We start from the raw sequence: 27,974 nt of genomic DNA, 5'->3' as shown, positions 1-27,974 counted from the left end.
TGCCGTCTGGTTTTGTAACAATCGTCGTAGGTGGAAGAAGAGGAGGACCAATGCGCAGCGTAAGTGTTCATCTTTTTTTAATAAAGTAATTGAACACTGAACAAAACAAATAAAAACAACAAACGAACAGTCCTGTGTGGTGCTGAAAAAACACTGAACAGAAAATAATCACCCACAACTCAAGGGTGAAAACAGGCTGCCTAAGTATGGTTCTCAATCAGGGACAACGATTGACAGCTGCCTCTGATTGAGAACCATACCAGGCCAAACACAGAAATACCAAATCATAGAAAAAATTACCTAGACAACCCACCCCAACTCACGCCCTGACCAAACTAAAACAAAGACAAAACAAAGGAACTAAGGTCAGAACGTGACAGGTTTGCTTTGTTGGCAAATGTTTTGTTGGCAGATTTTGTCATCAAAGTTCTCTGGATTTATGGTGCTTTCAAAACAACTGGGAACTTGGAAAAAAACAAGGTTGAATCATGGTGGCGTCATTGATCTTCAGGCCGTAGCTCTAGAAATAGGCAGAATTTACAATCCGAGTTGGATGACCGTTCAAAACATATTTTCCCAATCAGAGCTAATTTATTCCTGCCTCCGAGTTAACAGTAGTTAATCAATTGAAATCAGGCTTCATTGACAGCATGGCCAATGTTGAATGTTTATCATTTTAAACTTGGAAAAGAGCCCCTTAAACTATGATTACATATCTCTATCAATATCCTTTTTAAACCATGATTACATATCTCTATCAATAGCCTTTTTAAACCATGATTACACATCTCTATCAATAGCCTTTTTAAACCACGATTACACATCTCTATCAATAGCCTTTTAAACCACGATTACACATCTCTATCAATAGCCTTTTTAAACCACGATTACACATCTCTATCAATAGCCTTTTAAACCATTATTATACACTGTATGACCTAATTCTATGTTATAATTCATTAGACATCCAGGTATAACCAATGATGGTAAATAAAATCACATTACAGTTAGTTATGCCTTGTGAAGAACAATCAAGTCAGCCTGCCAGTTTCAGTTAGAATCTGCACTAATGTAAAAGATTCATAATATCTTGCACTTATTTGCTTGTTTTGGTGAGATATTTTTTTAATGACTTTGAATGTAATAATGATCTACATTATTATGTGCATTAACCAATCATTTGGTTTTCTGTTTGGATTTACAATCCTGAACAAAAAGGTTCCAGTAAAAAGTAAAGTTTAATATACTGTCTTGTAAAATCTTTAATAAAAAAATATTGACGTGCTTTACTTGGAATGGTAAAGTGACATACATGGCCCAAAAACACTGACAATGAATCGAGTCTACATTTCAACCCAGTCTTGCCCATATACACTAGCTACTACAATACAATCATTTGTTTTCGACAAATAATACTGCATACATACATCATTGCATCACACATATATTATATAATAACAATATAATGATCTGTTTTGCTGTCTTAACCCTCAGACGTATCTTACTTCCTGGTCATCCTCAGGCTCTTCCTGTTCCACATCTAAACCCAGAGCGCTGTGGCGAATCATTTGCCAGCATGCCAGGGACTTCCTGTTTCCATCTATCCCACCCCTGTGTTTGGGTCTGATCAGAGGGCTTCCAGGTCCTTTTGACGTGTCAGTGTTCTCCATCTCCTCCCGCTCCTTGCTCTGGTCCTCATCGTTAGAGAAGGCTTGCACGTAGCGACGCATCTTTTGCACCAGTGGGTCGTTGCGATCCTCAACCCTGCAATGGAGACATTAAGATAGCCATTATAATACAAAGCCTGTGTATGATGGGGATGGGAAACACTGTTAACACCACCACACCTAAGACAGAGAGTACAGTAATAGGCCAGTTAGATGACGTGTTGTTGTCTTACCGGAGGTACCACCGCTCCCCCAGGCCGTAGAGCAGTCCACACACCCCCAGCCGGGGCCACAGGCAGCGGGGCAACCTCCTCTCCAACATCAGGGTAGTGGCCACCACCTACACACAGTGAGCAGGGACAAATGACGTAAGGATCATTAGAATGGCACTGATTGGGCTGCTGTATACACTTTCATCATGGTTTTAAGCTATTTTTATGGAGTATTCACAGTGCCTTCAGAAAGTAGTCACACCCCTTAACTTATTCCACATTGTGTCGTGTTACACCCTAAATTCAAAATTGATTAAATATATTTTATTTCTTACCCAACTACACACAATACCCCATAATGACAAAGTGAAAAGATGTTTTTAGAAATGCATATTTATTGAAAATGATAAACAGAAATATCTAGTTTACATAAGTATTCACACCCCTGAGTCAATACTTTGTAGAAGCAGAGATTACAGCTGTGAATCTTTCTGGGTAAGTCTCTAAGAGCTTCAACATTTGCCCATTATTCTTTTCAAAATTGTTCAAGTTATGTCAAATTGGATGTTGATCATTGACAGATAAACATTTTCAGGTATTGCCATACATTTTAAAGTCGATTTAAGTCAAAACTTTTCAGGAAAATTCACTGTCTTCTTGGTAAACAACTCCAGTGTATATTTGGCCTTGTGTTTTAGGTTATTGTCCTGCTGAAAGGTGAATTAATCTCCCAGTTTCGGGTGGAAAGCAGACTGAACCAAGTTTTCTTCTAGGATTTTGCCTGTGCTTAGCTCCAGTCCGTTTTTCTTTTAATTCTGAAAAACTCCCCAGTCCTTAATGCTTGCAAGCATACCCATAACATGATGCAGCCAGCAACATGATTGAAAATATGGAGAGTGGTACTCAGTAATGTGTTGTATTGGATTTGCCCCAAACATAACACTTTGTATTTAGGACAAAAAGTGAATTGCTTTGCTACATTTTTTTTGCGGTATTACTTTAGCAAAATTGCAAACAGGATGCATGTTTTGGAATATTTGTATTCTGTACAGGCTTCCTTCAATTAGGTTAGTATTGTGGAGTAACTACAATGTTGTTGATCCATCCTCAGTTTTCTCATATCACAGCCATTAAACTCTGTAACTGTTTTGAAGTCGCCATTGGCCTCATGGTGAAATCCCTGAACGATTTCCTTCCTCCCCGGCAACTGAGCACCTGTATTTTTGTAGTGACTGGGTGTAATGATACACCATCCAAAACAAAATGAATAACTTCACCATGCTCAAAAGGATATTCAATATCTGATTTTTGTATTTTTACCCATCTACCAATAGGTCCCCCTGGGGCGGCAGGGTAGCCTAGTGGTTAGAGCGTTGGACTAGTAACCGGAAGGTTGCAAGTTCAAACCCCTGAGCCGACAAGGTACAAATCTGTCGTTCTGCCCCTGAACAGGCACTTAACCCACTGTTCCCAGGCCGTTATTGAAAATAAGAATTTGTTCTTAACTGACTTGCCTGGTTAAATAAAGGTAAAATATTTTTTTTTATTTGCAAGGCATTGGAAAACCTCCCTGGTCTTTGTGGATGAATCTGTGTTAGAAATTCACTACTCGACTGAGGGACCTTACAGATAATTGGGGTGCAGGGATGAGGTAGTCATTCAGAAATCATGTTAAACACTATTATTGCACAAAATAAAAATCTGAAATGTCTTGAGTCAATAAGTATTTAACCCCTGTGTTATGGCAAGCTTAAATACATGCAACTTATTATGTAACTTTTAAAGAAATTTATACTCCTGGACTTATTTAGGATTGCCATAACAGGGGTTGAATACTTATTGACTCAAGACATTTCAGCTTTTCATTTTTAATTCATTTGTAAACATTTCGAGAAACATAATTCCACTTTCACATTATGGAATATTGTGTGTAGGCCAGTGACAACAAATGTCAAATTAATCAACTTTAAATTCAGGCTGTAACACAACAAAATGTTGAAAAGTCAAGGGGTGAGAATACTTTCTGAAGGCACAGTAATAGAAAATGTGTGCTTGTGTGTGTGCATGTGTGTGTCACACTGATGCACACCTGTGTCCTCCAGAGCTCGTCCCTCTCCTGGGCAACTCTCCAGTGTGTATCACTCATCATGGCTATGAGCAGGTTGAGCAGCAGTATGTAGGAGACCACAGAGAAGGTGCAGTGCAGCACATGGACAATAGGGGGCGTTGTGATGGTGTGGTCCACTGGCAGGTCTATCAGACCCACACTCAGCTCAAACTGGGAGAACAGAGTGATGGGGAAGGAGCGGTACGCAGGTAGAGAGTCTGGGTCCTGAGTCATGTACACCATCCACAGGGCTGGGAGGGAGGGAGGGAGGGAGGAAGGAAGGAAGGGAGGGAGGGAGGGAGGGAGGGAGGGAGGGAGGGAGGGAGGGAGGGAGGGAGGGAGGGAGGGAGGGAGGGAGGGAGGGAGGGAGGGAGGGAGGGAGGGAGGGAGGGAGGGAGGGAGGGAGGGAGGGAGGGACAACAACAACCAGGGTATAAAAATAGGATTTTTATTTATACAATTTATACAATTTGCTTATTTGAAACGCCAAGATTTGCTAATGCAGTTTCTCTTAAACAGAATGTACTTACAGGTGGAAAACCCCATGAGCACGATGAAGCTCAGCCACATGAACTTGGTCAGGTCTCCAAATATAATCTAGGAGGAAATGAGACAAAACACCACAACAGTTTAATATGGGAATCAAAACAGCAAAACCATACATTCTACAGTAACGTCATGCTAATGCTTGTGTGTGTGTGTGCATTCACATGTGTGTGTCTGCTTCCCTTACATACCTTCTGTATCATGATGACGTAAGGCCCCAGCATCTGAAAGCCTCGGGCGAAGAACATGACATTGCTCCAGCCCAGCACCAGACACACAGCCATGACAACTGCCTCCCCCTGCACCCCACTGACCCTGAACACACACAGCAGCACCACCAGGAACGCATAGGCAATACTGGGGAGGAAACACAGATTATTACACAGGTTATGAATGCTAGATAGACATGACATAACACAACAACATCACTAGGCAGGTAATAAAGGCTACATAGGCACCAAGGTTGACTTACAGAATGACATGGAAGGGTCCCCCCAGGGCCGTCTGTCCAAAGTACTGCTTGGCCCCCACTCTCAGCATATCTGGGATCTTAGGGATTGGGAAGAACACAGATTATATTGACAGCCAATAATGTGATCTAATCTACAGTGTAAATATAAGTGACATGTAAAACTATTGGGTGATGTATGTTTTACCTCCAGTAGCAGAATAACCAGGGCACCCAGGACACTGATCATCTCTCCTGCCAGACGCAAGTTGTCCCCATAGGTCACATAACTCTCCTACAGTGACAGAGAACAGGGCACGTGGATCACAAAGGGTTCATATGAACACCTCTGATTGAGGTTTGCACACAGGCTGTCATATGAAGATGCCTTCATGTCTCCCGCACCTTCAGAGTTTTCTGCACGCGGATGGTTTTGTCCATGTCAGATACAGTGTAATTCTCTGGAGCGTCCTTTAGAGGGCGATACACACAACACAGTGTGAAGGTCCCAATGTACAGGAGGTACAGCAGCAGCAACAATCTGTACACAACACAATAATACAATTACAATAGTAGACATAAACAAATGACAGCATCTCAAACACAACATCAGAACATGATCCACTGTATGTGTGGTTACCTAAAGTAGTGTTTTCCATAGAGGTTCCACTTGAGACTGACCAATTGCCTAACAGGAGTCACTTCCAGTATCCTTCTTGCCTGAGGGAAGAGATCATCCTCATCATCAGTTTCCCTGTAGTGTATATTAGACCGTATCATGTTTGTGTTCTGTAATGTACCTCTCTCCTCTGGCTGCCCACGATGAGCTCCAGCACAGAGAGGTCGTCGTCGGCGACCAAGGAGTCGATCTCTGAGAGGTCATAGAGGTTAGAGGTCAGTGGTCCCAGGTTCCACTGGACGACTCGCCTCCGGTTGACCAGGTGCTGGAAGGCCTGGGAGAGAGATAGAAAAACCTTAGAAACCTAGAAATGTAGCACAATTAATTTGTAGGTTAAATACATTCTAATAACAATATATGCTGTATAAAGAATATTACGGAGGAGAAGGTTATGACTACGGGTTAAGTTAAAGATAATAGGGGAAACATTATCCCTCTTCTCCTCTCATACATTGTCTCCTGTTTCTTTCTATCCCTCTATCCATCCTCACCACAAGGTTGCCCTCCTTGGCAGCCAGTTTGAAGGGCGTTAAGCCACGATAGTTGGGCACCATGTCCAGTGGCACAGTCTGGTCCAGCTCAACGTCGTGGGCCAACAACAGATCCAACGCCAGGCATGCTAAAGTCTTATTGGGCTGCAGGACCAGAATATGGAGCACTGTGTTACCTAGGGGGGAGAGATGGAGTTATTAAACTGCTGAAAACGGGAGAAGAGAGAAGAGGGAGGGGGAGGAGATGAAAGAGGAATGTTTCATACCAATGGAGTCCTGGGCCCTGGTGCTGGCTCCTGCGTTGATCACCATGGAGATGATGTCCTGATTCCCCACACAGGCCGCAAATGCCAGGATGTGCTCACCTAAATGAAAGCAAACGGAATAAAATACCCACATTTCCCAGAATGCATTTTTCTACTCCTTACAGACCACAAACAGTCATCTTACCATAGTAGAGCAGCCCTCCTCTTCTCTTCCTGAAGTACAGGCCTGTGACTCTGGGCGTGGCCACATCCGCCCCTTTACCAATCAGACTGCGGACCAGGTTAAAGTTCTGATTCACCACAGCAATGTGGAGAGGTGTCATGCCTGATTGAGAGTGAGTAAGAGAGAGAATATATTATTGTGTGATTAAATATCTGTGTGAGTTTTATGATATTATAGTGTATTTGTCCATTGTGTGTGAGACTATATGTACCAAGGAAGAGGTCAGAGGTCATGGGCTCATTGATGAGTTCAGGTGCTCCGTCCATCAGAGCTACGGCAGCATCCATGTTATCATTCAGAACTGCCACATGCAGCGCTGTTTCCCCCAGAGCACCTCTCTCAAAGATGTTAGTGGATGCACAGTCCAGAAGTTTCTTAATGCAACCTGCACTGTTCTCTTTGGCCGCAAAGAAGAGAGGGATGTCATTTGTCCTATGGGAGAAAGAGTATGTTTGCAAGTTAGAATTCAAACACTGCATTCATAACATGTTGTAATCAGCATATCAGCTTACGACTGGGAAAAATCAACTTGAACGCCCCTCCAGCTGGTAATTACTAGTGGGAAACGGTCTATAATCTCTGAGCTCAGACTTCCCCCACATACTGAGCTCTGATGTCACATATTTATGAAACGACCTCGATTACACAATTTGCAGCAGTTAAATCCAACAACAAAACAATTTTCATAAGAACCAAATTGTTCAAAGGGTTTTTGAACACAACATTTTGTTTTCAAGCATGATAGCTGTACTTTCAGTTTATGGTTGATGCAGCTTGTTTGTCATCAGCCAATTTGCATTCTCAATTAGTTAAAAGCATGTGAACACACACAAGTGATGCTCCCAGATTACAAGTAGTATTTTCTGAGTTTCTCACTTGTTATGAACGCAGCATAATAACAACCAATACTTGTCAGTAGCTGTTTTCTTTTTTTTACCAATAGGAGTTTCACCTTTTGTTCTGCAGCAAAAATGTTTCATCAAGCATCTCGTTCCACCCCTTCCTGTTCTGGAGGCGGAACCTGAGCTGGCTCCACCAATGGTTGAGTTCACCTGGAGCAGATCTTGCCAGGGGCGGGGCCATCCTCTCATAGGGTGAGTCTATTTGAAACGGCTGAGATGAGAAAGAAATTTGCATGTGTGTGAGAAATTAAGTGTCAGAAACCGTGAGCTATCCTGCAACATGGTCTCAGAGCATTTCGTTTTATTCTGTAAGTAAATCCGAGACACTCCATTTAATGTGATATGTTACATTTCGAATGGCATGTGTTTTAATTTCTTGATCTCTATCACCCATTTCGTATGCTATATTACAAATTGCAATTTGAATTATATGTTACTAATTTCCAAAACACACAATATATTACGAATTTGAAAACGTACTCTATGTTATGGTTGAGCAAAACTGTTACTTTATTGGGCATTTAATAGGCACTTACTATAGTCTTTAAAAAATTTTTTTATTTAACCTCTTGATATGGGAAAATGTTTTTTTTTATGACAGAATGTTAATATTAGGTGACGTACAATATGTTCCGAATTGCAAAACGTATTATATGTTACAGTTTTGCAAAACGTATGAAGCTAGGTGGCAAACGTTAGCTAGCTGGGTAATGTTAGCTAGGCTAGGGGTTAGGGTTAGGGGTTAGGGTTAGGGGTTAGGGATTGGGTTAGCTAATATTCTAAGTAGTTGCAAAGTAGATCAAAAGTAGTAAGTAGTTGAAAAGTAGCTAATTACCTAAAATGCTAACGTTGTCCATGATCAGATTCGAACTCTCAACCTTTGGATTGCTAGATGTTGGCGTTATAAGCCAACCCTTCCACCCCAACCAATTAAACATTTGTCTTATGTAACCATACCAAACGTCTATAAGTACCTAGGTGTCTGGCTAGACTGCAAACTCTCCTTCCAGACTCATATCAAACATCTCCAATCGAAAATCAAATCAAGAGTCGGCTTTCTATTCCGCAACAAAGCCTCCTTCACTCACGCCGCCAAGCTTACCCTAGTAAAACTGACTATCCTACCGATCCTCGACTTCGGCGATGTCATCTACAAAATGGCTTCCAACACTCTACTCAGCAAACTGGATGCAGTCTATCACAGTGCCATCCGTTTCGTCACTAAAGCACCTTATACCACCCACCACTGCGACTTGTATGCTCTAGTCGGCTGGCCCTCGCTACATATTCGTCGCCAGACCCACTGGCTCCAGGTCATCTACAAGTCCATGCTAGGTAAAGCTCCGCCTTATCTCAGCTCACTGGTCACGATGGCAACACCCATCCGTAGCACGCGCTCCAGCAGGTGTATCTCACTGATCATCCCTAAAGCCAACACCTCATTTGGCCGCCTCTCATTTGGCCGCAGTACTCTGCTGCCTGTGACTGGAACGAATTGCAAAAATCGCTGAAGTTGGAGACTTTTATCTCCCTCACCAACTTCAAACATCAGCTATCTGAGCAGCTAACCGATCGCTGCAGCTGTACATAGTCTATTGGTAAATAGCCCACCCTTTCTCACCTACCTCATCCCCATACTGTTTTTATTTATTTACTTTTCTGCTCTTTTGCACACCAATATCTCTACCTGTACATGACCATCTGATCATTCATCAATCCAGTGTTAATCTGCAAAAATGTCATTATTTGCCTACCTCCTCATGCCTTTTGCACACATTGTATATAGACTCCCCCTTTGGTTTCTACTGTGTTATTGACTTGTTAATTGTTTACTCCATGTGTAACTCTTTGTTGTCTGCTCACACTGCTATGCTTTATCTTGGCCAGGTCGCAGTTGCAAATGAGAACTTGTTCTCAACTAGCCTACCTGGTTAAATAAAGGTGAAATAAATAAAAATAAAAATAATGTAACATATCATACTCATTTGAGGAGCCTGGATTTAAATGTATTATGTTACGTCTAGTCTATGAGACCAGACTGTACCATCAGACGCAGCTCATAAAAATGGTACTAAAATCAAAACTAGAATGGGTGAGCTGTTCAGGTCAGCACAATCCCACAGACCAAACATTTTCTGGTGTTTTGTGGTGGAAAACTGAGCGGGTCGAGCATAACACGTCAACACGATTACCCATAGATAACAATGCATTTGTTTTTGTGAAGCTTGCATTCAGTTGCCACTCCCTGTTGCACACAACAAACTTACATTCTACCTGTCACAAGAGAATTCATTGCCGATTTAAGATGAAATTGTCAACCCTGTTAAGGTTAACACTGTTACGGTCAACACTGTTATGGTCAACCCTGTTACTTTATTTGGCACTTAATAGGCACTTAATATAGTCTTTTTTTCTTATTTAACCTCTAGAGATGGGAACATTTTTTTATTCTTATGACAGAATGCTAATATTAGGTGAAATCCCCCCAAACAATTAGACCAAGTTACACTTTTCAACAGGCACTGAATTGGTGGAGTGACCCACTTACCTTTATGAAAGAAAACAGTCCTTTACTCCTAATTGACAATCAGGTACTACGACAACATGTGACACCAAGCTGATTTGAGAAACAGAAGGAGGATTCACCGGTGGGGATATATATATATATATGCAGACAAGACAGATAAGAGAGGGAGGAGATAAAGGAGAGGAGGTCAAGAGGAGGATGGATGGATGAGAGAGGAGGGAGGAGAGAGGGAGGGGACAAATGGTGGAAAGGAGTAGTAGTTAAATTGAGCATTATCTTTTGGAAAGATACATAATTTACTGCAGTATACCAAGGCCGTTTGACATTTTGCTAAAACGTCTCGAACATTAAAGAGTGCTCTGGCCTTGCCGTTGACCGCCACACTCAGTTTACCTGGCAGATGTCCTGAGACTGGTCCACGGTCCATAGGTCTCCCCCTTGGCTCATTTTCAGCCCCTGCATCACCCCCATGTAAAAAATGTCAACATCATGACAGTCAACACTTTTTGGTCTTTATTCTCAGTGAACCGTTCAGATAACTGGTTCGAAAGTCGCCTACCTTTCAATTGTCTCAATGCTGGTGTGTAATCAAAAAGCTCATATTGAGGTGAGCTTGTCTACCTGGACAAGTATCTGCTGATTCAGCTGTACGATCCTATAGACACCTTACCTGTCAGCTCTATAGAAACTAGTTTTGACTGGCTGTGATCTAGAAGTACATTCTAGTCCGACACCAGTCAACACCTACAGTACATGCTAATCTAAGGGTTCTTGTTCAACCAATTAGTTGGGGTAAATCATGTTTTCACAATGTGTGTTTGACTGAACTGTCAACAGCATTGCTCACAAACATGATTATTGTTACTATACAAAGACTATAATACTTGAGTACTTAGTGTAATCCTATGAGCATTATGTTTTTCCTTTTGACAAAAAGACTCGATGGTACATTTGATTTCTTATGAACCAAACCTCTTCTGCAGTAAAGCAAATAGTCTAAACTGATATACAGTATTTTAATTTCCACATATTTGATGACCATCTATTATATATAACATCCCAGACACCCAAAACACTTTCCAAATGCCATGGTTTGGTGTGTGTATTCAGGTGTTTGTGTGTACCATGTATAGGTCATGAGTAACATGTTGGTTACCCACAGCGTGTTAAAGGGTTTCAATGCAGGTTTATATCAGACAGGCCTGGGTAATGGTTCTGACTGAGCCAGTCATCTTGTGTTGTCTTGATAATAGCTATTTACAGCGCCTTGTAGTGAGACACCGGAGTGCTACCATATAGACCAGTGGTTTCAATTGTCATAATGTCTTTATTTAGGCACAATAACAAGGTTCCATTGCAGTGTGTGTGTGTGTGTGTGTGTGTGTGTGTGTGTGTGTGTGTGTGTGTGTGTGTGTGTGTGTGTGTGTGTGTGTGTGTGTATGTGTGTGTGTGTGGTTTTGGACTGGCTCTCCTTATAAGCTCAGTAGGGGAGACCTGGGTTGGTTGTCTCATGGGTTAGCTGTCACAACTGGTCAATTCATGTCAGCATGACAAAACATTGAGGTGAGGGGAATGTATGTGATTTTCATAGGTGAAAGTAAAAAAATGATATATATTGGTATTTTCTTTGTAAATGTTTGAATTATGTAAGTATCCATAAATAATTATGTTTGTTGAACAGAGAAAAGGGAGAGCTATGTTTCAAACCAATTTCTGAGTTCCTAGGTCAAGCCATGTGGTACTGTAAGTAATATCTTAACTAGCATTAGTGTTGCCTCTCTCTGACACACATATTTTTCCTGTCACGCACCCACACACGCACATACATGCATACACACACAGGCACGCATACACACAAAAATGTACTCAAATTGTCATGTGTTATTCTCAAGGCATAAAATGCTGTGTTTTGTTCTGTTAAAGAAAGGCTTAGCTATTTCTAAGGCTGTTTGTTATTTTTCTTCATTTCCTGATACAAAAGGAATAAGTTACTAGTGAACATTGTGACAACCAACCCAGCGATTGGGCTGGTTGTCACAAGTGGACAGTGTGTTTGATGATTTATAACTCCATGTTGGAGTTAAAAAGAGTAAAAACGGTCCTCATTTTAATCCAAGATCTTAGTCTTTATCCTAATATTGAAAAGAGTCTTGTAAGATATACTGGTGCTGAGAAATAGACATGAGAGTAAGAAGTGCGACAACCAACTCCGGTCTCCCCTACACATGATAACCTTGGGAATATTTTGCAGAACAGGAACAAAGGGTTGAGACTGAGAGGAGTTTTTCTTTTTTACTTTAAGTCTCTAGTTGAGTCGTTTATATTCAGATATTGGATCTTAATTTGATGATCAGGTGAAATGGACATGGTGGTTGTGTAAGAGGCCCTCAGGTCAGATCCTATCTGATGCCACCAGATCTGGGAGACAGGTGTCTTGTCCTCTCTCTAATGCTGAAGTCAACAGATCTCCAACAGATTCAGGTGAAATGTGCTGATCTGTCTATTCTGTCTATCAGACATGGGAGAACATGAAGTTCATTCTGTTTGATGGAAAGGTTATAGTGTGGATACTTTTCTGTTTTATGTCAAATTGGGTTACCTTAACCCTAACCCTAAGCCTAGATTGGTAATACATTGCACTTAAAGGGATTCATTGCCAGCATTCCGAAGTATTCCTTTATTTACTTTCCAAAAGTCAGATGAGCTCATTGATACCATTGTTATGTCTCTGCATCCAGTATGAAGGAAGTTAGAGGGAGCTTCGTGAGCCCGATGCTAACTAGTGTTAGCGCTACGAGCATGCTAGCTGTTACCATAGACTTCCAGTCATAGTGCTGATGCTAATTAGCAATTGCACTAATGTTAGTTAGTCTGACTTTGGGGAAGTAGATAAAGGACTTTTTTTTTTGCCAAAATCCCAAAGTATCCTTTTAAGGCCAGGCACCACAGACTAAAATTACATTTTTGCATCTACTTATCAATTATGAGATATTGGGGTATTTTGGTTAAAATTGATATAAAAAAAGGTTAAAAAGTTAATGAAAATGTACATTTGCTTTAGTTTATCATGCTACCATCATCAACATTTCATGAATTGTAACCACTTTTAAATGGACATAAAGTACCAGTAAAAAGTTTGGACACACCTACTTATTGAAGGGTTCTTCTTTATTTTTTAAAACTATTTTCTACATAATAATGAAGACATAAAAACTATGAAATAACACACGTGGAATAATGTAGTAACCAAAAAAGTCTAAAATATATCAAAATATATTTTAGATTCTTTAAAGTAGCCACCCTTCGCTTTTGATGACAGCTTTGCACACTTTTGGCATTCTCTCAACCAGCTTCACCTGGAATTCTTTTCCAACAGGCTTGAAGAAGTTCCCACATATGCTGAGCACTTGTTGGCTGCTTTTCCTTCACTCAGTGGTCCAACTCATCCCAAACCATCTCAATTGGGTTTAGGTCGGGTGATTGTGGAGGTGAGGTCATCTGATGCAGCACTCCATCACTTTCCTCCTTGGTCAAATAGCCCTTAAACAGCCTGGAGGTGTGTTGGGTCATTGTCCTGTTGAAAAACAAATGATAGTCCCACTAAGCGCAAACCAGATGGGATGGCGTATTGCTGCAGATTGCTGTGGTAACCATGATGGTTAAGTGTGCCTTGAATTCAAAATAAATCACAGACAGTGTCACCAGCAAAGCACCCCTACACCATCACACCTCCTCCTCCATACTTCACGGTGGGAACAATACATGCGGAGATCATCCGTTCACCTACTTTGTGTCTCACAAAGACACGGCGGTTGGAACCAAAAATCTCAAATTTGGACTCATCGGACCAAAGGACAGATTTCCACCGGTCTAATGTCCATTGCTCGTGTTTCTTGGCCCAAGCAAGTCTCTTCTTCTTATTAGTGTCCTTTAGTAGTGGTTTCTTTGCAGCAATTTGACCATGAAAGCCTGATTCACGCAGTCTCCTCTGATCAGTTGATGATGAGATATGTCTGCTACTTGTACTCCGTGAAGCATTTATTTGGGCTGCAATTTCTGAGGCTGGTAACTTCAATGAACTTATCCTCTGCAGCAGAGGTAACTCTGGGTCTTCCTTTCCTGTCTTAAAGTAATGATGGACTGTAATTTCTCTTTGCTTATTTGAGCTGTTCTTGCCATAATATGGACTTGGTCTTTTACCAAACAGGGCTATCTTTTGTATACCACCCCTACCTTGTCACAACACAACTGGTTGGCTCAAACGCATTAAGAATAAAAATAAATTCCACCAATTAACTTTGAACTTCTTCAGGATTGGTGGATCCCCTGTGGGATGATTGAGCTAACATAGGCTAATGTGATTAGCATGAGGTTGTAAGTAACAAGAATATTTCCCAGAACATAGACATATCTGATATTGGCAGAAAGCTTAAATTATTGTTAATCTAACTGCACTGTCCAATTTACAGTAGTTATTACAGTGAAGTAATACCATGCTATTGTTTGAGGAGAGTGCACAGTTTTGAACATGAAAAGTTATTAATAAACAAATGAGGGACATTTGGGCAGTCTTGATACATAATTTTGAAAAGATATGCAATGGTTCATTGGATGAGTCTAAAACGTTGCACATACACTGCTGCCACCTAGTGGCCAAAATACAAATTGCACCTGGGCTGAAATAATACATTATGGCCTTTATCTTGCATTTCAAAGATGATGGTACAAAAAAACAGTTGTTTTTTCTTAGTATTATCTTTTACCAGATCTAATGTGTTATATTCTCCTATATTCCTTTAACTTTTCCACAAACTTCAAAGTGTTTCCTTTCAAATGGTACTAAGAATATGCATATCCTTGCATCAGGGCCAGAGCTACAGAAAGTTAGATTTGGGTATGTCATTTTAGGCAAAAATATAAAGAGGTTTTAACAAGGCACACCTGTTAATTGAAATGCATTCCAGGTGACTACCTTAGCTGGTTGAAAGAATGCCAAGAGTGTGCAAAGCTGTCAAGGCAAAAGGTGACTACTTTGAAGAATCTCAAATATAAAATTGGTTTTGATTTGTTTAACACTTTTTTGGTTACTACATGATTCCATATGTGTTATTTCATAGTTTTGATGTCTTCGATTATTCTACAATGTAAAAATAAAGAAAAACCTTTGAATGAGTAGGTGTGTCCAAACTCCTGACTGGTACTGTACATCCATAATTTCAAAGCTCACTACATTAAACCACATGTCATTTCAAATATTTACAGATAGAGATTTATAAACTTGGCGCACACATACATAGCAAGTTTCCAGGTATTAATCAGACTCATCCTAAAAAACTGTGTGCGCATGAACGAGCATTTAAAACGTCCTTATTTGCTGTACACTGTGAAAGTATTGGAATTAGGCCAAGGCACTTTATAAAGGAAATAGCGAGAACAAACTTGACCATCTGTCTCTGGAAGTGTTGGCAGAATGTTTACTTTTGCAGTGACATTTGCTGTTGGCCTATTTGACCATTTCTGAAAGACAAAAACAATTACAAATTGTTGTGGACCTGTAAACAGATCGTATAGAATTCAATATTGTTTTATATTTACCCGACCTAAATATGCTGCACTGCCCGAGAATTCTGTAAAATTGCCTACTCATTAAAAATAAATCTCAGCTATAGTAGGCCTATTTACAGTGGTAGCCTACACTGTCTGTTCTCCAGTTAAATTCGACTGTATGTTATTCATCTTGCTCCCTTTCAGATATAATAGCCTATCTAATAGGCCCAATTAATGATGCACATGGGAATTTGTTGTATTGATCGGGAATATGAACTGATGAGGAATTTATTCTGCAACGGTTAGATATATGTATAATGTATTTTGTTTCTAAATTAAATAGTCTACTGGAGAAATGTGACATTTCATTTCATATGTAGCCTATATAAGTCATCAGAAAAGGTGAACCGTCTGTTCTACCGGTAAACTGCGCTCAGTGTGCAGTTGCAGACTGGATCGCATATTGCATAGAGCAAAATACTTGAAATAGCTTATCTATTTACTGTGAACTGGGTCCAATTAAATGAGAGATGGGATGAATTGTAGAACATCCTAACTTGTTGTAGGCTTAGGCCCAGTGGCGTGTATTCACAGATGCCAAGGAAAGCCAGGCTTCCCCCAAAAATGTTTAAAAAAACAAAAAAACATACTAAACAATTGATCTTTTGTCTCTTTGTGTTTCTGCATTTTCCTTCAATTTGCAAGAGGTTAAATGTACAGTTGAAGTTGAAAGTTTACATACACCTTAACCAAATACATTTAAACTCAGTTTCACAATTCCTGACATTTAATCCTAGCAAAAATTCCCTGTCTTAGGTCAGTTAGGATCACCACTTCATTTTAAGAATGTGAAATGTCAGAGTAATAGTAGAGAGAATGAATTATTTCAGCTTTTCACATTCCCAGTGGGTCAGAAGTGTACACAAACTCAATTCGTATTTGGTAGCATTGCCTTTAAATTGTTTAACTTGGGTCAAACGTTTCAGGTCTTACACAAGATTCCCACAATAAGTCTTGCACAAGATTCCCACAATAAGTTGGGTGAATTTTGGCCCATTCCTCCTGCCCGAGCTGGTGTAACTGAGTCAGGTTTGTAGGCCTCCTTGCTCGCCTACACTTTCTCAGTTCTGCCCACAAATATTCTATAGGAAGGAGGTCAGGGCTTTGTGATGGCCACTCCAATACCTTGACTTTGTTGTTCTTAAGCCATTTTGACACAATTTTGGAAGTATGCTTGGGGTCATTGTCCATTTGGAAGACCCATTTGCGACCAAGCTTTAACTTCCTGACTGATGTCTTGAGATGTTGCTTCAATATATCCACATAATTTTCCAACCTCGTGATGCCATTCATTTTGTGAAGTGCACCAGTCCCTCCTGCAGCAAAGCACCCCCACAGCATGATGCTGACACCCCCGTGCTTCACGGTTGGGATGGTGTTCTTCGGCTTGCAAGCCTCCCCCTTTTTCCTCCAAACATAACGATGGTCATTATGGCCAAACAGTTCTATTTTTGTTTCATGAGACCAGAGGACATTTCTCCCAAAATTTACATCTTTGTCCCCATGTGCAATTGCAAACCATAGTCTGGCTTTATTATGGCGGTTTTGGAGCAGTGACTTCTTCCTTGATGTGCAGCCTTTCAGGTGCACAGGTGTTTTACTGTGGATATAGATACTTTTGTACCTGTTTCCTCCAGCATTTTCACAAGGTCCTTTGCTGTTTGTTCTGGGATTGATTTGTACTTTTCACACCAAGTACGTTAATCTCTAGGAGACCCAACGCGTCTCCTTCCTGAGCAGTATGACGGCTGCGTGGTCCCATGGTGTTTATACTTGCGTACTATTGTTTGTACAGATGAACGTGGTACCTTCAGGCGTTTGGAAATTTATCCCAAGGATGAACCAGACTTGTGGAGGTCCACAATTTTTTTCTGAGGTCTTGGAAGATTTATTTTGATTTGAAGGCAGGCCTTGAAATACATCCACAGGTTCAGCTCCAATTGACTCAAATGATGTCAATTAGCCTATCAGAAGCTTCTAAAGTCATGACATAATTTTCTGGAATCTTCCAAGCTGTTTAAAGGCACAGTGAACTTAGTGTATGTAAACTTCTGACCCACTGGAATTGGGATACAGTGAATTATAAAGGAAATCATCTGTTTGTAAACAATTGTTGGAAAAATTACTTGTGTCATGCACAAAGTAGATGTCCTAAGCGACCTGCCAAAACTATAGTTTGTTAACAAGAAATTTCTGGAGTAGTTTGAAAACGAGTTTTAATGACTCCAACCTAAGTGTATGTAAACTGTATCTCACCGGAGAAAACGTATTATCGAGCGAAACAGCGCCCCTCTCTCTCTGTATGTGTAGCCCATCTATCTGATTCTGTTTGGTCAAAGAGAGTATGATATTTTTGCCACCCATAGCATTGAATGCAAGGGTACACAGCTAGCATTTGTCATCCCTATTTTAAATAAAATAATAGCCAATCGGCGTTGAGATAAACTGACAGAGCTCAACTGTGAATGGTCCTGGGCACACCAAAAATAAAGTGTCAAGGGAAGCCAGTTTGAATATTGCTTCACACCAATTACATCACATCTGAAGCCAAACGTCATTGACAGAAAAAAATGGAATTGTTGCATTTCGTTGTCCTTCAGTGGCTGGCTAGCTTGCTAGCTAAAATTGTCCCTTTCCTAAATTAGCCATGGATAGGGATTTGGATTTGGACTCGTAGTTTTACGTAATTCTCCATTCTGGCCAATGATTATAACAGAAATTCTGATCCAACCATAAATTCATATATTGTGCCCCTGGCCTGAGAGGATGGAAGTTCAATATGTAGCTAGATGTAGTAGGCTAATGTTACCTAGCCGGCTCATCGTTGTCTATGAAAGGAAGTTAGGCTAGCGAGCAAGCATTTTAGCCAGGTAGGACAAAAGAAACAAAAAGTGTGTACTGTATGACAGTCATAGACCGTTTTGACTCTCCCTACAATTAGGGTGAGTTGACATGTTTTTTTAAAACTTGCACACACACACACACACACACACACACACACACACACACACACACACACACACACACACACACACACACACACACACACACACACACACACACACACACACACACACACACACACACACGCACACACACGCACACACACGCACGCACACACATACACCAGTACAATGGACAGCCACATCACATTTAGCTTACATTGATTGGACTAATTTGTTTTTGGTATCTTTTAGTTGTTACTGTATTAGACTAAGCATAGGTGATTTGATGATGTTGAGATGTTTAGGTTGAAATGGTGCTGGTATAGTGGAGGCAGCTACTGTTTTCTTTCCTTAAGGTAACTCTTCGTGGTTCTCCCCTCTCTGCTCTCACCTCTCCCAAGGTTCGGTTCACGTGGTCCCCAGCTGCTGACCAGGTGTTTTCGGATCTGAAGCATCGAATTAAACCTTCGTCTCACAGACCTTTGTCTCCTCCTGTGTCTGCATCTGGGTCATATCATGAGTCATGATACCATTTGCACAAGGCTACTAGGCTAGTTTAGCCTTCTTGCAATGCAATACTTCAACCACTAGAAACTGTGCATACGCATGATCTAAAGTTTGCGGGGGGATAAGCACATTCTCACCTCAATTTCAGTTTTTAGAAATGCTAACTTTTGCGTAAAAATTGGCAAACGTGTTTTGGGCATATTTTGCGCATATGCAATGTTTATAGTTGAGGCCCCCTGGTCAGTGGCAACCCGTCATTCAGGGCAGGTGGGGCATATCAGTTTGCAAACAATGTCAAACATTTATTGAGTTCATAAAGTTGCATGTTAACATGGTCTCTTTTTAGGTTCCTTGAGTAAGGCAGCTCCAAAACACAGATGTTTCAGCTTAGCTCAGTTCTTTCTGTGGTGGCAGCTAGCGGACAATACAGAGCGTAGGGGTTGGTAATCTTCTCTAGTTGCATCGTGATTGGCTCAGTGTTCTGTCACTGCGAAATCTACAGGGAGAGCTAGAAATGTCAAGCCCACTTGGGTGCTGCCATAGATTTACATTAGAAATGCCCATCCAAGAAGGCTCAAGGTCATTGGCCACAGGTAAAATGATGTCAAATCACGTTATATCTAATGTAGCTTTGATTGGACTGATTGGACTGACTCATGTCAACATCATACTTTCAAAATCTTAGCAAGCTGGACAAGCAGTCATCGTCATGAATCACATTGACAGTTTACTGGCAAATCCTTTTCAATCCTTGTCATATGAAGAGAAATTATAGATAAAATGTATCAGTGATCATCGGCCATTGGGCATAAACATTACACAGCATGTTCAACAATCGCAAATTCAACAATGAGTGTTTTGGAAGGAATCAGTGGCTAACTGCAAGCAATCACTATTTTGCTCCCCTACCTGCTATTCGGTGGAGAGGGTGTGTGGTCCAAGTCTGGGTTTAAGCGTTTATTTTCCAAGCTTAAAAGGATAAACATTCACAAGCAACACCATGGGCCAGAGAGGATTGAATACATTGGCCATGCTGTCAATCCAGCATAACTTCTGCCACGTTCAAAGTAACTGGAAACTTGGAAATCTCAGACTTCAGTGAGTTCAACACAACTGGGAACTCCGGAAAAAAAACAATTTTGAGCAGTCATCTAACTGGGAATTCTGGCCTCTTTCTAGAGCTCCGACCTGAAGATCACTGACGTCATAATTCGACCTTGTTTTTTCCAAGTTCCCAGTTGTCTTGAAAGCACCATAAATCCAAAGAATGCCACACTTTGATGACAAAGCTTCATGACAAAATTTGCCCACATGAAGGACTGCCATGCCACCTTCCTGTTCAAGTGAGCACAGCACAACAGTGAGTCCAAAACTGTCTTGTATGCTGCTGCAATATGCCAGGGAGATATGTATACTGTAGATAAGATAGTAATACTAAATGTATGTTGTGTAGTGAGCTGTTAGCAGCCTATGTGCCTCACCCTAATAATTTGGTCCCTTTCCCCCTCTAAACTTAACCTACTGTTCTGACTTGGTGGTGCACATGTAGCCTATAGCCTGTTTTAGAGAAATGTCTTCAAATATTGTAAGAGTTTTCATTGTCTGCTTATATGTCCCATTAATTGATCCTACGGTCCTGACTTGGTGTACAGGGAGAATACTGTAAAAACGACCCATGTTCTGAATTCTGTCGCTGTACATTTTAAAAGTGCTGAACAAATAGTTGTATTGACTACGTCCGTCTTAGCTTGCTCATTAATGTCTTAATCAAAATTACGGCTAGCCCCTTATCCGCTCACCACTCTCTTATGCCATAGTTTGTACATCTCAATTGTCATTAGAAACCACATTTGTTTAAACAAGTCAGCCATAACAGCTATGTTTTTTATAAAGGCAGTAAATGAGACTGAATGAACGGTTTGGCCAGGTGTAGCGGTGGTAAGGATCCCCTGCATGGTGCTGAAAAGAAACGGTGCCACAACAGTTTGTGAGCACCGTTTTTCACAGTTATAGTGCAGTTTATGTATTGCTTAGTGTTGTGTAGTGGCTTTGCTGGCATGTATAAAAATAAAAAAAAGTTGAGTTTGCCCCACCAATATTTACATGCTAAAATCACCAGTGCCCCTGGTGATTAAACTGTTTTTATGTGTCAGACACATAACAGGCTTAATGCAGTGATTTAAATAAAATCATATTCTTTATTTTACAAATTTGCACAATAGTGGAAAAGTGGTGAACAAATACAAATTAACATGCTTACTCATGTGGATACACTCATGTGGATACACACAAGAATGAGAGAAGGTGAAACTCATTACTGGAGACTTGTAGGCGCCGAGGTCCAGAGTGATGACAAAATTCCAATTTATGACACTGTTTGGATGGCTGACCATCTGTGGGCTATCAAAAGGGGTCGAACACACCTTATCTGAGGCTTTCTCCGGGGAGGGACGTTCCTCCAGAACCCTGGGAGTGTGGACACCATTGGAGGTGTGAAGATGGATGAAATGAATGTTACTGTGTGAATTAAACTGTCATGTTACAAATGTTTATGTTTTATTGTACTCTAAGATTTATTGTTACAGGGAAACTGTGATTTTGTTAGCCGGACGGAGGACAGTTCAAAGAGGAGTGACCCTCCTCAGTTGATGGGGATTTCTTCACCCCACCCCACCCCACCCCACACACACACTCCTCATACAACATACACACATGAACACAAACAGACACAGAATACTCACGAAGCATAACATCGCCTTCCTTACTTCGATGGGAAATCAGATCACATAGTCCAGTTAAACCATTTCACATTCACAATGCTCAAATGACCCAGTGACTTTATCTATAAAAAAAAAGGAGTGTGAACTGAAATATACACAGAGGAGGGTGCTGCTCAATGATGGGTGACTCCATTCTGTCACTACATGAACTACACCCCCATTTCTTGCGTCTAATGGAATAATCCCCAGATGTGACCAGGCTAGTGACCGATGGGAGAAACCATTGGCTAATGTTTAGTCAACAGGGGTTGGCATTTTCTGATTTCATTAAAGAGGTGTAGCTTGACAAATAATCATGAACAATGTTCATGATATCAACATTAATCAGCAAAAACAGTATTTGATTGTCTATGCAATTGCTTGTGACGGGAGATCCCTGTGTTCGGGTAAAAAACTAATTTTCACTGTTTTAATTTACTGAGAGTAGTGAAACTTACAAGTGAAAGAGGGACAGTAGTGAGACAATTTTGGAGGAGTGAGAGAAAGAGAGGTAGAGACCGGCAAAGAGAAAGAGAATGTAAACAGCAAACAAGTGAAATAACACAGACTTTTCTCCCTCAAATCTCCCTGTTCCTTCTAAGCAACTCTCCTCCCAGATCTCGCTTTGCCTTGGACTACAGCTTCAATAGTGCACCTCTGTTACTTCCTGTGAAGCTCTCAGGTGATTGGTGGGTTCTAGACCTCCACCTGGCCCTGGGTGAGGTGGGTTCTGAGCTGCTGGGCCGCATTGGTGATCTTCCTCTGGTGTCCCAACAGGTTCACCCCCAGGTTCTGCACATCCCTGAGGGAAGGAGAGAATGAGAGAGAGAGAGTTCAGAAAAGTATCCATTGCTTCTAAAGGCACGATTTGCATTATATGAAAATAACTTTATTGATATTGAAATGGAAGCCCAGGACTCACTCCATGGTTAGCCTGCTGACTCGGTCCAGTGTGTCCAGATGTGCCCTCTCAAACTGGTCCTTATACCTGTCCATCCTCAACGCTGTCAGCCACTCACTGACCGTCGCCACCGACGACAGGTCTGTGGGGGTGGGGCTCAGCAGTGGCTGGGTGGAGCTTGAGTTGGAGAGGGAAAGATCGAGAGCGAAAATTATTGGCCTAACATAGCAATGATTCAATACATTTACATGATAACGTAATACATGCTCTCCTAAGATCACTGTTTGGGAATGTGATCCGTTACGTCTGCTGTGTAAAATATGGAAGAAAAGGCAGATGGGAGGTGTAGTCTCACCGGGGTTGCTCTGCCTTGAGGGAGGCAGGGTGTCGTATGAGCCTGTCCAGGGAGGAGAGGAGGGAGTCGAAGCCTAGACGGTCGCCCCTCTCAGCCTGCCAACACTGCAGCATCAGGGAGTGGAGAGCTGGAGGACAGTTATGGGGGGCTGGGAGACGGTACTGGTCTGCTACCGCCTTCATTACCTGTATTATAGGGAGGGAAGAGAGAGGAGGTAGGGGAGAAAGAGGCAAAGTGAGTGAGAGAGAAGCAAAGGGAGAGAGAGAGAGAGAGGCAAAGGGAGGAAGAGCAAGAAGAAAGAGAGAGAGCGGGAGAGAGAGAGAAGGAAGGAGGAAGGGTATTAGTAACCATCTGGATGTTAACAAGCTGCCCTATATAGAGAGGTCCCATCAGTACAGAGGGACTTAGAGATGATTAACCATTCTGTTCAGCTGTCAGTGTGTTTAGCTCTGTTTGGCTCTCGCTTAACCCTCCCACAACTCACTTCCTGATTGCTCATGTCCCAGTATGGCCGCTCGCCATATGACATCACTTCCCACATGAGCACTCCGAAGCTCCAGACATCACTAGCTGAGCTGAACTTGCGATGCTGGAAGGCCTCCGGGGCTGTCCACCTGACAGGAATCTTACTGCCCTGAGAGGAGAGAGAGGGATGAGTGGTTGAGAGAGGAGAGCGATGGGGATGAGTGGTTGAGGACTGTGAATGTTGTGATCTTCTATTAACATAAGTAGTCTTTTAGAGTGGAATTACAAGACTAATCATCATTAAACAAACACAGAAGCATATCAACAGGAAAACTCAAATTTCCCAGCAGCATGTACCAGTGAGGCAGTGTAGGTGGGCATGTTATGGTCCAGACCCCTCATGAGCCGCGACAGCCCAAAGTCAGACACCTTACACACCAGGTTAGAGTTGACCAGCACGTTCCTGGCAGCCAGGTCCCGGTGGACAAAGTTCCTCTCAGAGAGGTACCTCATCCCAGCCCCAACACCCCTCACCATCCCTACAAGCTGGAGAACACTGAACTGGTCCTCATTTTCCTGGGGAGTGAGAGAGATGGAGAGAGATACATTATATTACATTAACTGACCATAATCTACTGTTTTCTCAGTCTCACCCTGAGGACTTAGTTACTGTGTAGATGGGAGTTGTAGTTCTTAGTCTAACATGGTGTAGATGGGAGTTGTAGTTCTTGGTTTAACATGGTGTGGCTGGGAGTTGTAGTTCTTTGTCAAACATGGTGGAGCTGTTGTAGCTCTCACCCTGAGGAAGGCATCCAGTGGTCCATTCTCCATGAACTCAGTGATGATCCTCTCTGGTGGGCTGTGGGTGACCACCCCTTCCAGCTTCAGCACGTTGGGGTGGTCAAACTGTCCCAGCACCCCCGCCTCGGTCATAAACACTGCCTTCTCTCTGTCTGTCACGCCCCAGCGCAGCGTCTTCACCGCCACCAGCACCTCCCTACGACCCAGGGGCCGGTAGCGCCCCCGAGACACCTCCCCAAACTGGGCTGGAGGGGGTGGGGGAAAGGGTGGGAGAGAGAGAGAGATATTATGACTCGAGTTTGGACCCAGCTTGACTCCTGGCCCAACATATGAGCTATGAAAACACATTTTGTTTTTACAGAACTATCCCTACAAGCATGAATCAAACCAGGACCCCTACCTGCACCAATCACCTCTTCTATCTTGAGGTGAGAGGGGTCGATCTCACGGGCAAATTCCTTGACCGCCTCACTGGGGTCCTCATAGGTGGAAGGGTCTACGTAGTACTTCACCCCCCCTGACAGAAGGAACACACAGAGCAGGGATGGCTGTAGTGAACCAGTACAACTACAAAATATGGCCTGTGGAGTGTGTTGATGTACAGTATTTGGCCCTAGACTTGGACATGTCTGGGTCAAGCCATGCTGCGTGACATGCTGCATGATGGCAGAACACTGAGCCCAGAGGGATAATGGCACCCTCATTAAATAAAAATAAAATGTATTTATTCCTCTCCTCATTTTTCTCTCTCCTTATCCCTCTCAGTGTCCATGTCTTTTCCCCTCTATCTCTCTACACATTTCTCATGGGGTCCCTCTCTTCTTCTCTTTCTTTCCCTCCCCCTCTTTCTCCCACAAGCCCTTGGGGTTATGATGGTAATGGGCATTAGACACATTCCTCTGCACCAACATGTCAACAACACCATAGAAGTAGCATATACTGTATGTGCAGCTGAGAATATTGCAGACAGAATGGTAATAATAGCCATCATACACCCTGACTCACCTTTGTGGCTGATGTACCTCTGGAGTCTGTCACTGTAGGGGCTCTCCCTCCTCTTACTGAGTAAAGACAACAAACCAGTGTTTCAGAACATTGCACTGTGTGTGTGTGTGGGTGTGTGTGTATGACATGACCATGCATGTGTGGATAGGAGTTAAGGACACACTCACCTGCGGAACACAAAAACGACCACTATCGCCACAACGACCAGGAGGAAGGCTGCCCCGCCCATCACAGAACCAACCAATAGAGGGAGCCGATTCTGGATCTGCTTAGAACTCTCCTCTGAGAAAGAAAAAGTGAGAAGCAGAGAGCGATTTAGAGGGTGTGTTTGACTGTGTGTATGTGAGTGTGTGTGTGGTGCGTGCATTCGTGTGTGTGAGTTACCCAGGGCCAATGTAGTGAAGTAGACAGTATGACTGTAGGGGCCATAGCCCCTCTCGTTGCGGGCCCTGATCTGGAAGGCATAGATGGAGCCAGGAGCCAGAGAGTTGACGGTCACTGTGTTGGTCTCACTGAACACACTCACTGCACTGTCCTCATCTGAACCCTGGGAGAGAGGGTGGGGGGGGGGGTGGCTCAGTCTCTGGGTGTATGTACTTGTGTCTACATGCATGTGTGTGTAGCCTGTACCTTGTCATAGTATCTGAGCTGGTACTCCAGTATGTCTCCATTGGGTCTGTCAGGCTGTGGCCAGGACAGGGTGATGGAGTCTGGGGCTCGACTCAACTGGTGCAGGCTAGGGACCAGAGAGGGTACTGGGAGAGAGAGAGGTGGTGAGAGAGATAGGAGTTTTGTAAAGAAGAGGGAGGAAGAAAGAGGAACAGGAGTGAGAACACAAGCAGGCCTTGCCAGATCATGTCATTTCTGTATTGACCAGATGGGGGCAGCATGACACAGACTAGTGAATGAGCCAGCTCTGTAGAGTGCTGTATGGCCAAAGACTTGTATAACTAACCCAAGACAGACCAAAGCTCGAGAGCGAAAAAGGAGGAAAATAGCTAATTAAAAGTTACAAGTTTCTCTCTGTCTGTCTATAAACTGTCTGTCTAAACTGTCTGTCTGTAAACTCTCTCCCTCGCTCTCCGTCCCTCTCTATATCACTCTTCTGAGCATAATGTGATATTGAGTTCAGAGAGCAGGACCGGAAAAAATGGAGAGCAGAAAAGAGAGAGAGAGATAGACACCCATACTCAAAGAAACTGATGCAGACACACACGCACGCATGCACGCACGCACGCACGCACACACACACACACACATACACATGGACTGCACCAGATTTGACAGTTCTTGCTGTGAGATGTTACCCCACTCTTCCACCAAGGCACCTGAAACTTCCAGGACATTTCTGGGAGTGGGGGACAGCCCTAGCCCTCACCCTCCGATCCAACAGGTCCCAGACATGCTCAATGGGAATGAGATCCGGGCTCTTCGCTGGCCATGGCAGAACACAGACATTCCTGTCTTGCAGGAAATCATGCACAGTATGGCTGAGCAGTATGGCTGGTGGCATTGTCATGCTGGAGGGTCATGTCAAGATGAGCCTGCAGGAAGGGTACCACATGAGGGAGGAGGATGTCTTCCCTGTAACGCACAGCATTGAGATTGCCTGCAATGACAACAAGTTCAGTCCAATGATGCTATGACACACTGCCCCAGACCATGACGGACCCTCCACCTCCAAATCGATCCCGCTTCAGAATACAGGGCTCGGTGTAACGCTAATTCCTTCGACGATAAACCCAAATCCGACCATCACCACTGGTGAGACAAAACCGCGACTCGTCAATGAAGAGCAATTTTGTCAGTCCTGTCTGGTCCAGCGACAGTGGGTTTGTGCCCGTAGGCGCCGTTGTTGCCAGTGATGTCTGGTGAGGACCTGCCTTACAACAGGCCTACAAGCCTTCAGTCCAGCCTCTCTCAGCCTATTGTGGACAGTCTGAGCACTGATGGAGGGATTGTGTGTTCCTGGTGTAACTCGGGCAATTGTTGTTGCCATCCTGTACCTGTCCCGCAGGTGTGATGTTCGGATGTACCGATCCTGTGCAGGTGTTGTTACACGTGGTCTGCCACTGCGAGGTCTGCCACTGTGGTCTGCCACTGTCCATCCGGTCTCCCTGTAGTGCTGTCTTAGGCGTCTCACAGTACGGGCATTGCAATTTATTTCCCCGGCCACATCTGCAGTCCTCATGCCTACCTGCAGCATGCCTAAGGCACGTTCACGCAGATGAGCAGAGACCCTGGGTATCTTTCTTTTGGTGTTTTTCAGAGTCAGTAGAAAGGCCTCTTTAAGTTTTCATAACTGTGACCTTAATTGCCTACCGTCTGTAAGCTGTGTCTTAACGACCGTTCCACAGGTGCATGTTCATTAATTGTTTATGGTTCATTGAACAAGCATGGGAAACAGTGTTTAAACCCTTTACAATGAATATCTGTGAAGTTATTACGATTTTTACAAATTATCTTTGAAAGACAGGCTCCTGAGTTTGTGAAAACGGTGCATTTCTAAATTTTGTTGAAAAAAATATGAAGCTAAAAAGTTTTAAAAAATAAAATAAAAG

The 27,974-nt window shown here is 42.6% G+C and overlaps 2 protein-coding genes across 3 annotated transcripts in view; both read right to left on the bottom strand.

Annotated features, from left to right (window-relative positions):
* Positions 1–60: 60 nt before the first annotated feature.
* LOC109868252 (transient receptor potential cation channel subfamily V member 6-like) lies at positions 61–10,174 on the bottom strand. Its single transcript, XM_031785870.1, has 16 exons — positions 10,090–10,174; positions 7,592–7,752; positions 6,851–7,071; positions 6,601–6,741; positions 6,417–6,515; positions 6,151–6,326; positions 5,781–5,933; positions 5,621–5,700; positions 5,386–5,521; positions 5,189–5,275; positions 5,005–5,081; positions 4,724–4,889; positions 4,517–4,583; positions 3,969–4,237; positions 1,901–2,007; positions 61–1,764 (listed from the first exon to the last, which is right to left on the bottom strand). Exons 2-16 carry the CDS (start codon positions 7,720–7,722, stop codon positions 1,491–1,493), a joined length of 2,184 nt encoding a protein of 727 aa, XP_031641730.1. The 5' UTR covers positions 7,723–7,752; positions 10,090–10,174; the 3' UTR covers positions 61–1,490.
* Positions 10,175–21,305: 11,131 nt separating this feature from the next.
* Positions 21,306–27,974, bottom strand: part of LOC109868792 (ephrin type-B receptor 5) — a 76,828-nt gene continuing 70,159 nt past the window's right edge. For both annotated transcript variants that reach the window (XM_031785827.1, XM_031785837.1), the window contains 11 exons: positions 26,044–26,168; positions 25,798–25,960; positions 25,581–25,695; positions 25,414–25,469; positions 24,809–24,925; positions 24,406–24,653; positions 23,965–24,183; positions 23,627–23,776; positions 23,143–23,327; positions 22,809–22,964; positions 21,306–22,688 (listed from right to left, as the gene is read on the bottom strand). In XM_031785827.1, coding sequence (XP_031641687.1) covers positions 22,583–22,688; positions 22,809–22,964; positions 23,143–23,327; positions 23,627–23,776; positions 23,965–24,183; positions 24,406–24,653; positions 24,809–24,925; positions 25,414–25,469; positions 25,581–25,695; positions 25,798–25,960; positions 26,044–26,168 — 1,640 coding nt within the window. In that variant the 3' untranslated portion in view covers positions 21,306–22,582. The remainder of the gene's footprint in view (positions 22,689–22,808; positions 22,965–23,142; positions 23,328–23,626; positions 23,777–23,964; positions 24,184–24,405; positions 24,654–24,808; positions 24,926–25,413; positions 25,470–25,580; positions 25,696–25,797; positions 25,961–26,043; positions 26,169–27,974) is intronic.

The sequence above is a fragment of the Oncorhynchus kisutch genome, linkage group LG2, assembly GCF_002021735.2.
Source record: "Oncorhynchus kisutch isolate 150728-3 linkage group LG2, Okis_V2, whole genome shotgun sequence".
NCBI classification, from domain to species: Eukaryota; Metazoa; Chordata; class Actinopteri; order Salmoniformes; family Salmonidae; genus Oncorhynchus; species Oncorhynchus kisutch.
Note: the sequence above shows the minus strand (reverse complement) of the source record. Positions and strands in the feature narration are given on the sequence as shown.

Bases quoted from the DNA above. Each gene is read 5' to 3' on its own strand.
- LOC109868252 (XM_031785870.1), bottom strand. From the start codon at position 7,722: ATGGCCCCGCCCCTGGCAAGATCTGCTCCAGGTGAACTCAACCATTGG. The intron at 5,522-5,620 runs GTAACCACACAT...TGTTGTGTACAG, and splicing joins TATGGAAAACACTACTTTAG to ATTGTTGCTGCTGCTGTACC. The intron at 2,008-3,968 runs GTGTGCATCAGT...CACTGTGTGTAG, and splicing joins ACGAGCTCTGGAGGACACAG to GTGGTGGCCACTACCCTGAT.